The 9,651-nt window shown below is 54.6% G+C and overlaps 1 protein-coding gene across 3 annotated transcripts; it reads left to right on the top strand.

Annotated features, from left to right (window-relative positions):
• Window positions 1-3,203: 3,203 nt before the first annotated feature.
• EPN3 (epsin 3) lies at window positions 3,204-8,546 on the top strand (the record flags this gene model as incomplete). 3 transcript variants are annotated; one of them, XM_080924494.1, is made up of 9 exons in its annotated part: window positions 3,204-3,744; window positions 4,662-4,780; window positions 5,510-5,590; window positions 5,772-5,897; window positions 6,741-6,828; window positions 7,276-7,545; window positions 7,674-7,784; window positions 7,889-8,122; window positions 8,218-8,546. In XM_080924494.1, the coding sequence occupies 9 exons, from the start codon at window positions 3,204-3,206 to the stop codon at window positions 8,544-8,546; spliced, it is 1,899 nt and encodes a 632-aa protein (XP_080780620.1). The 3 variants fall into 3 exon arrangements, with proteins under 3 accessions (XP_080780620.1, XP_080780619.1, XP_080780621.1); XM_080924493.1 differs by having other exon boundaries at window positions 7,668-7,784; XM_080924495.1 differs by lacking the exon at window positions 5,510-5,590 and having other exon boundaries at window positions 7,668-7,784.
• Window positions 8,547-9,651: the final 1,105 nt, after the last annotated feature.

Here is a 9,651-nt window from a genome sequence, read left to right as displayed (position 1 = left end):
GCCTCTCGGTCGAGGGTGGGGCTCCCGAGACCAGGGTCTATGGTGGATGGCTCTGGGGCTGCTCCTGAAGCTGTGCCATCCCCCTACAAGTCAGAGGGTCACTGCAGAGGCTGCTGGGGCTGGGGCGAGGGAGCCCACTCTGGAGGTAAGCTCCCTCCCGCGCCGCGGTGGCGCCCTGCATGAAGGCGGGGCGGGGGTGGGGTGGGGGCTAGAGTGGTCTCAGGACTTAGTCTCTTTCCCATCCTCTGGAGAGAGTAAGGCAGGGCTGTGGAGGAACCCGGAGGCTTCTAACCTGCAACTTCTCTACCTTCCTGTTACTCCCCAGAAAAGACGCAGGGCCATCTGGAGATTCCTGGTATCGGCTCTCTCAGATCCTGTCAGATCTCTGTATTTGCACCTTTAACCTCAGAATGACCCTTTAGTCTACTGCTCCCCAGGACACAGCCAACTCAAGCCAGACAGCCTAGGACTAGCTAAATATCCACTCCTCCATTCCCTCTAGCAATGGGAAGGACACTGCCACTCCCCCATTGCTTACTCTGGACCTGATGGGGACAGAAGATGGGGAGGGGTGCTGGCTGATGGGGTGCACGCATAGTTTGGCAAATTCATGCACGTGATTGGTTCTTTCCATCTCTCTGAACCTCCACCCTGGGGATGCCATCTGCTTCCTCAGTGCTGACTTTTAGGAATCTCTCCATCCCCCCACTCCGACACTCTTCTGGGTTTGTGTCCTGAGAAGTCTCACTGCTCCAAATCTCGCTGGGAACCTGCTTGTAGGTGGGAGTCTACTCCACGCCCCCTCCCCCCTTCCAGACCAGCCTCCTCTGCTAGTACCCTCCTGCCTTCTTTCCATCTCTGAAGTAGCCTCCCCAGGTCCTGGCTGGTTTCTCAGTGTCCTTCCCTCCACCTGGCAGGGTCTGGCTCAAGGTCACTGCAGTAATTCCATACCGGCTGCCCAGGGCTGCCGCTGCCGCACTGCCTTATCGACAGCTGGGTTTGTGTTTCACTCCCTTTTATTCCTGGGCATATTGTGTTCAATAAAACCTTCTGCTTGTAACACCGCTGGCAGGACTCCCAGCCGCGCCTCCTGCCTTCCTTCCCTCCCAACTTGGGCTTCATGCATGCTCTGGGACCTCACCCTGGCTTTCTTCCTGTGCCCCTGCTGGGACATGAGAGTCTAGGAATGGCCAGGGTGGAGGAGGCTCAGGCGTCTCTCCTTGTGTCTCTGAACCCTTTCTTTCCCCAGCTCCAGCAAAGGTGTGCCCACAATGTCCACCTTGTTCCTAGGAGAAAAATACAGGTAGGGCCATGAAGCCTACACAAAAGGTCCCTTTTCCATGGAGGTTGTATCCACCCTGGCAAAGTAGGAAGAAGGTCTAAGAAGCCAGGCCCAGGTAGGGCTCTGGTGGAGTCAGGATGTCTGATCTGACTGGTTCTGCCAATTTCAGCGGCCAGCAGGGAGGAGCGTGTATACTAGGGCGGGCTTCGTGCACAATTATTCCCCATCTTGACTCTGCCTCCAGCCCGCCCTCCTACTGGGGAGGTGAGCACAGGCCTGAGTCATTAGTGAGGAGGAGGGCTGGAGTTTAACAAGTTGTGGCTGTGGCATTTCCACAGAAGGCCAGCTGGACAGAAAGACGGAAGGTAGGCAACACTTTGGGCCAGTGGGGATCCAGTTTCCACACAATCCCAACCTTCAGCTCAAGATTGGGACCTGTGAAGGCTCGCGGATACTTTGAACTGAGTTGATCTTCCACTTGTGGGTGCTGTAAGGACAAACTTCCTTTATCTCCTCTCCACTCTGGAGGCTGGGAGAGCTAAGGCCTATCAGGGTAGGGGCCGGAGGGTGATCTGGTCAGGGTTTAATATTTATGGCTGACAGGAGGTGAGGAGGTCAGGGAGAAAGGGGAGTCTTTGCTGATCAGCTTCTGTATGTGTGTGTGTGTACATGTAATTCTGGTGCAAAACTATATTAGTACCATGTGATGGCAGAGGGCTCCCAGTTTGGGTTTCTGGTAAGCAGCCCCCTGGGGGGATACTCTTCTTTGCTTTCTGAGGTTGTGGAGAGACTTGTGGCTGATTTTCCTTTCTAGTCTGGCTCTATTAGGCTATCCGAGGTCTTCTGTATGCCTAAGGTCTTGGTAGTTTGCTTGGACCGCCCTTACCCTCAGGGAACTTCCATTCTGCCTGAAAAGGTGGTTCTGAGACAAGTAATTAGATTAAATAATTAGCAAACTAGGTGACACTAACAATAAGTATTGAATGAGTCTCAAGGAGACCTAGGTGTTGTCAGGTCTAGGCCCTGCCACCTACATGGCCTGTGACATAGGCAGGTCACAGCCGTCCTGTGTGTATGCCGCTGGGCCGGCAGGTGGTGGCTGAGTCTCTGGAGAGAAGCAGCCTTCCAGGCATGCTCCTTCCCCTTGGTGTCTGATCAGGTAACAGATTCCTCGCCTTGCTGGTCTCCTTCATCTTCCTGTGCCACCTCCTTTGGGAGGTCTCTCAGTATCTCCCTTGCCTGTGCCTCCATTACTCCTGAGCATCCGTGTCCTTCCTCTTGGATGTGGATACTCTCTAGGCAGATTGTGGGGTTCAGAAAGGACTCCCAGGAAATGGGTGTTGAATGAGTTATGAAAGTGTAGGAAAGGCGGCCATCTGAGACAAAAGGATAAACGGGAAAGGCTGTAGCACTCGTGGAGAGGGACCCAAGCATGAGTGAGTGACAGTCCTGGTGGTCACTCCGCGGTCCTCGAAGTCACACATTCAGGTGGAGGGAGGAATGCCCCCACTTAGCAGCTCTGTGATCTCAGGGGCATCGCTGATGGATTGTCCCACTGTCCCCATATGAGACTAGAGAGGGGTTTCAACGTCTTGGTCTGGTGGTTGTAGAAGATGAGCATGCCAAGTAAACTGTCCGTCCGACAGTGATTGCAAAAGAGAAACAGAAGTTAAGTGTTGGCCAAAGCGGTCTCGTAGCAGGGACACTCTGGCTGTGCCTTACTTTACTGAGTGGACAGTGAGGAAGTCAGTGACCCTAAATCCCAGATCTTCTTTTTCACAGCCCCATGTGGAACCCAAGGACACAGCCGCCCTGCTGAAAGCAAGGCGGCCCAGCCTTCGAGACCGTGACCTCAAGACGGTGGCGCTCGGCCCTCTACCTCCGACGGGGGCGGGGGCCGCCCACCTCCAAGTCCCCAACTATGACAACCTCTGCACTCCGACGCCAGGTGAAGAACATCGTTCACAACTACTCTGAGGCTGAGATCAAGGTGCGTGAGGCCACCAGCAATGACCCCTGGGGCCCACCCAGTTCACTCATGTCAGAGATTGCTGACCTGACCTTCAACACAGTGGCCTTTGCCGAGGTTATGGGCATGCTGTGGCGACGGCTCAACGACAGCGGCAAGAACTGGAGACATGTGTACAAGGCTCTGACTCTGTTGGACTACCTGCTCAAGACGGGCTCGGAACGTGTGGCCCACCAGTGTCGTGAGAACCTCTACACTATCCAGACTCTCAAGGACTTCCAGTATATTGACCGCGATGGCAAGGACCAAGGTGTCAACGTTCGTGAGAAGGTCAAACAGGTGATGGCCCTTCTCAAGGACGAGGAGCGCCTGCGGCAAGAGCGAACCCATGCTCTCAAGACTAAGGAGCGAATGGCCCTGGAAGGCATGGGTATTGGCAGCGGGCAGCTGGGCTTCAGCCGCAGATCTCGGGGCTCCCCCTCTTCTTACACATGTGAGTAGACTCTCTTGGTATGGCTTGGAGAGGGTGGTGGTGGTAGGCCAGCTGTAACCATGGCTCTGTAACCAGGAGTCATGAGATAGGTCCTACCTCAACAGGTAATGATTGGGAGGATCAATTCAGATTAAATAAAGAATGTAATGTGAAAAGCACAATGGCTACACATAGTAGGTACTCAGTAATTCAGGCGAAATAATAATGTCCTTGTTATTGGTAAGCTATTGAGAGGGTGGCTGGGAGGTCAAAATGCAGGCTCTGGAGTTACATACCATTCATTCTGTTCCTTCCAAAGCCGAGTGGCTTGGGCAACCAGCTCTGCAAAACAGAGGTACGCTTCTCTCCCCATATTGTTTGATTTGAGAAATGAATGAGATACAGCCTGAGTGCCCTTGACCTTTTTACTCAGACACATGACATTCTATAAACCCCTGCCACTAAAGAGTATTGTCCTCGAAAGCAAGGGTGGCTGATGTTGAAACATCCGTCCTGATGGCTCCCCAAAGTGGTGGAGGCCTTTGTGACCCGAGGAACAACAGAACAGCCCTCCTTCTATAAAGCCCATGATGGCCTGCTTGGGGCTCCGAGGCTGTGATTTTGTTTGATTAGTAGATCCCTTCCTCCTAATCCCTGTGGCCCCAAACAGGCTAGGGTCCTATTGGAAGGGTTCAAGAGCTGAAGTCAGCGACCTGCATTAAGTCCTGACTTAGGACTATTGCCAAGGCCCCTGTGATGATGTCTACTCCTTGTCAAGGTGGCCCTGGCATCTAGCAGTACAGTGGAAGAAGTACAGTGGTTGTCCAGTGCACTGCCTGGTTCACAAGTGCATGGAAAGCCAGTCTCACTCTGTGAGCCCCAGCTTCTTGACAGGCAGAGGAATGTGGGTGTGCTCACAGACTCCACACTTGTTGCAGCTGCATCCTCGTCCCCTCGCTATGCCTCAGACCTGGAGCAGGCACGGCCCCAGACTTCTGGAGAGGAAGAGCTACAGCTGCAGCTGGCACTGGCCATGAGCCGAGAGGAAGCTGAAAAGGTGAGATCTGAGACTGCCCAGGGCATCTAAGGAAGGAAAGGGCTCTGGTGCTCACTAGCCTTCATTTGGGCTCTCCACCCTGGACCTGGACACCCACTCTTGCTCCCAAGACAGCACAGAGCCTGTAGGTGTTTCTGGTCTGTCCCAGCCATGGACTCCAACTTTTGGTGTTCTCAAGCAGGACTGAAAGGGCAGTGTGTAATTGGGGTCTGTGTGTAGCTGGGGGTCTATAGCGGACCTTAGGGGACGACCAGCTCTTGGTTAGGGAGAGGTGTGAGCTGACAACATGTTCTGAGAAAACAGAATGGACCGCTCCCTCCCACTGGCTGTCCTTTTGGAAGGGCAGGGACACCTCTGATACCTCATCATCATTGCAGTTACCTCTCTTGGTTCAGGTAGAGCAGGCAGGAAACATTTATGCCTCTTACATGGATGGGCTTTGGAAGTCCTCAGGGTACCCAAAGGAAAAAGAAAGGTGAGACCTGAGACTCTACAGGGAGGCTGTTGGAGGAAAGAAAGGGCTTTGGTGCTCACTAGCCTCCAATTGGGAGGCTGATTCTTAAGCTGCCTTTCGGATCCAGGCAGCAAAACAGCTTCCCTTTGAAAGCCCATCCCCTTGACCAAGGGGCATTTCCATCACCCTGTTGCGGCTGGGCAGGACTGTGCTGGCCCGGTAGCCCTCGGGTGAAATCACTGGGCCAAGTTCACTCCTCTCTTCCTCCCTTGCAGCCAGTCCCCCCAGCCTCTCACAGGGACGAGGACCTGCAGCTGCAGCTGGCTCTGAGCCTGAGCCGTCAAGAGCATGAACAGGTAGTACAGAGTCACCCAGGCCACAGGTGCTGACCATGATTTGGTGCTGGCGAAGAATTCGAATTGGTGGCAGTTCTAGGGGGCACTAATCACTCCTCTGCTGCGGCGCTAACCCGGGCTCCTCTCGCCTGCTCTCCGTGGACCCCAGTCAACTGCTCATACCCTACCCGTCATTCCGCAGGGGGTGAGATCCTGGAAGGGAGACGACTCTCCAGTGGCCAATGGTGCAGAACCTGCTGGCCAGCGTCGACGGGACAGAGAGTCTGAGAGTGAAGAGAGAAAGGAGGAGACGCTGAAAACTAGTCAGGTAGAGAGTGGGCTGGGGATTGGGGCTGGCGGGGACCGAGCGTAACTGAGTTGGCATCTGCGAGGTGTGCAGGGCAGAGCTCACTACAAACATTAAACAGGAAATGAAGGTGGCAGAGGTCACAGCATGGGCTGGTGACCGAGCTGAAGCGTGTCAGAGTCATGATGGAGACTCCTAGGTCCTTCTGCCATTCAGTAACTTAGGACACTACTGGCCCCAGTTTCCCTTTTTGCACAATGGGTGTTCTGGACAGTTCCAGCTCACACCTTGTAGAATCATGTGGTGCTGTGGGTCTGGCCTAGGGGCCGGTTCAAGCACACGGAGCTGAAAAATGATCTCAGGTTCCCTGGGAAGGGGAGCAGGTGGCCGCTGAAAACAAGATAACTTCGCATGCTATTCATGCTGACCCTAGGGTACTTCTCCGTCCTTCTTTGTGTCTGTGGTATTAGCTAAGGAAGTAGAGTCATAAAAACAAAACAAAACAAAAAAACCCAAATCTGTCTTGATTACCCCTTTCTGTTGGCCTGGGATCTATCCCAGCTTTGTCTGTTCCTGGCTATATAACTTCTGGCACATCACCTCCCCTATCTGGGCTTCAGCTAGTCGGTTCATCTGTAAAATGGGTACATTACCTACCTCACAGGGATGTTATGAAATGGGGCACTAGATGGATGAGGAAACGTTTTATAAATAGGAAATGCTGATGAGAGGTGAAGGGTCATTAGAAGATGCTTGTGGGATGAAGAAAGGAGGGGAATGAGCTGGCTTCTGGCCACAGGTCAGGCCTCCCCTCCTTCGAGGCCCCACCCACTTCTGAGCCATGGCTGCCTCTCCCCTCTACAGTCCTCCATCCTGGACTTGGCTGACATCTTCGCACCTGCCCCGGCCCTGCCTTCCACACGCTGCTCTGCTGACCCATGGGACATCCCAGGTGGGCATGCAGGGTTTCAAGAGGCTACCAGATTGGTGCCCAAGAGCCCCCCCCCCCTCCGTGCGCGCCCGCTTCTTTCCAGCCACTTGCTGGCAAAATCACTCCTCTCCATAACTGAGGATCACTTTGCTGCCTCTAGAATGGGATGTCTGAAGTAAGGGCCAGGGGATTACACCTGCAGATCTTAGTTCATGGGAGGCTCAGCAGAAGGCCTAGCTGCCCCCACTGGCACCAAGCCCTGACTGAACCTACGTTCCCAGGATTGCAGATCCAGGCTCCTGGGCTTGTTAAACATGGGCTTGAGAGTGCTGCTTGCTCCAAGTCAGCGTCCCGCTTGTGAAGTGGGTACCACATCACCCAACCTGGGCTGGGCAACTGGGAAGGGCCTTGAACAAAGGGTGGGGGAGTGTTGGGATAAAAAGTGTGTTCTCTCCCTCTCCTTTCCAGGTCTCAGGCCGAACACAGAGCCAAGTGGCTCCTCTTGGGGCCCTTCTGCAGATCCCTGGTCTCCAGTTCCCTCTGGACATGCCCTGTCCCGAAACCAGCCTTGGGATTTGCTTCCTACTCTTTCTTCCTCTGAGCCCTGGGGCAGGACCCCAGTGCTGCCTTCTGGACCCCCCATCACAGACCCCTGGGCACCAAGCTCCCCTACCCGAAAACTCCCCAGCACTGGAGCAGACCCTTGGGGGGCCTCTGTGGAGACATGTGACACCTCAGGTAAGTAGAGGGCGTAGGGGTAGGAAGCTGGGGACTTCTAGGTCCCTTTCCCTCCAATCCAACAACAGTCTATTTCCTACACCCTTTCTAGCTCACTCCATTTCCCTCTTTCTTCTGGTTAGCTCTAGGTGGTGCCTCGCCCTTCGACCCATTTGCCAAACCTCTAGAATCCACAGAACCCAAGGAGAGCCGGGACTGTGCCCAGGCCCTGCCCAGGGGGAAGTCCCCCAGCCCTGTGGGTGAGCAAGAGGCCAGGGGATACAGTTGCTTGGTCTTGGAGACACTCCAGGGGCGCCTCTGCCCTCTTACCTCCACACCACTGAACTGATCACCTCTCTTCTAGAGCTTGACCCATTTGGAGATCCCAGCCCCAGCTGCAAGCAAAATGGCATGAAGGAGCCTGAAGCCCTTGACCTGGGTGTGCTAGGAGAGGCGCTAACACAGCAGCCAGGAAAGGAAGCGCGTCCCTGCCGGACTCCGGAGTCCTTCCTGGGCCCCTCTGCCTCTTCTTTAGTCAACTTGGACTCACTAGTCAAGGCACCCCTGGCTGCAAGGACCCGGAACCCCTTCCTGACAGGTAGAACACCCTGGCTTGGAGTCTGTCTGGGACCCCATGGGAACGCCCCTCTCCCTCCACTATCAAGTCCCTATCCTCTGTCCTCTCGTCCTCAGGTCTGAGTGCTCCGTCACCCACTAACCCGTTTGGCGCGGGCGAACAGGGCAGGCCGACCCTGAACCAGATGCGCACCGGCTCCCCTGCTCTGGGCCTGCCGCCGGGGGGACCCGTCGGGGCGCCCTTGGGCTCTATGACCTACAGCGCCTCCCTGCCCCTCCCGCTCAGCAGCGTGCCGGTCGGCGCGACCCTCCCCGCCTCGGTCAGCGTCTTCCCACAAGCGGGAGCCTTCGCCCCGCCGCCGGCGAGCCTGCCTCAGCCGTTGCTACCCACGTCCGGCCCAGTGGGGCCGCTGCCCCCGCAGGCTGGCACTAATCCTTTCCTCTGAGACGCTTCGGCGCCTGCGCGCGAGGCCCCGCCTCCTCGAGGGCGGGCGGATCGTACAGGTTGAGCATTGATCTGTGGACCCCAGACGGATCCTGAAACCAAGATAGGGACTGACCACATCTTGGGGTCGGAAGACTACGCCCGCCCTAATAAAGACTGGAATCTACGGCCTCAGCTCTTACCAAGTGGACTTTTTGAGGGGGTGTGGCAGCTGGATCAGGACCCCAGCATCTATTACCTGCAGAGGCGGAAGAAACTTAACAATCTGAATTCCCTCATAGCGCTCTCAACCCCCATTCCCCTCTCCTGTCGGCCTGGTGCCTTCCTTCCCCGCTCTCTCATTTACTCAGGCATTCGTCCGCCACACGGGATACTCCTGAAATAAGGGGCGACAGCGTTTGCTCATTCTTTGATGCGCTATGCACCTTAACCAGAGAATTTCACCTAATCATATTGCAAGGAGCCTCAGCATTACTTCAGAGTTTGTAAGGCCCTACCTTAGCTGAATATGCAGTGCTCTCTCTGTCCAAAAGTGGGCTAAGGATTTCAAAACAGAGTTGATTGCATACAAGTAATCCTAGCACTTAAGCGGGTGGTGAAAATAAGAGGATTCCTGAGTTCAAGACTAGCGTGGGGTCAACATTTATTTTTTTCTTTTTTTAAAGACAAGGCAGGAGAACAACAAATTAAAGGTCCAAACCTGCCTAGTAAGGCAGCACAGGCCTTTCTTACTACTCCTGTTTAATAGCCAACAGAGGCTTTCGAGAGGTACATGTTCTACATCACAAAGCTGGAGTAACATGGGGCTGGGATTCAGACAGTCTGGATCCCTGGGGAGGATCAGATTTAATTCAGCAAACACTGACTGTCTTGGACAAAATGCTGGGTTCACCAAGGATGGCTGAACCTACACCTTCTAGGAGCTAGGAGGACAGGCAGTACACAAGTCAGTGGCAAGGACTATAATTGCAGTATAGTGCAGGAAACACCTTCTCTTATGTCTGACTTAATCACCTTAAATCCAATTCTGCCCCTGCCTCTTTCACCAGGGCTGAAGAGAGCAACCTCCTTGAACATCAGAGGTCTGGACCTCTGGAGGGTTGTTC

This window comes from Micromys minutus, assembly GCF_963924665.1.
Source record: "Micromys minutus genome assembly, chromosome: 10".
NCBI lineage: Eukaryota > Metazoa > Chordata > Mammalia > Rodentia > Muridae > Micromys > Micromys minutus.
The sequence above is the reverse complement of the archived record's forward strand: the minus strand, read 5'-3'. Positions and strand labels throughout refer to the sequence as shown.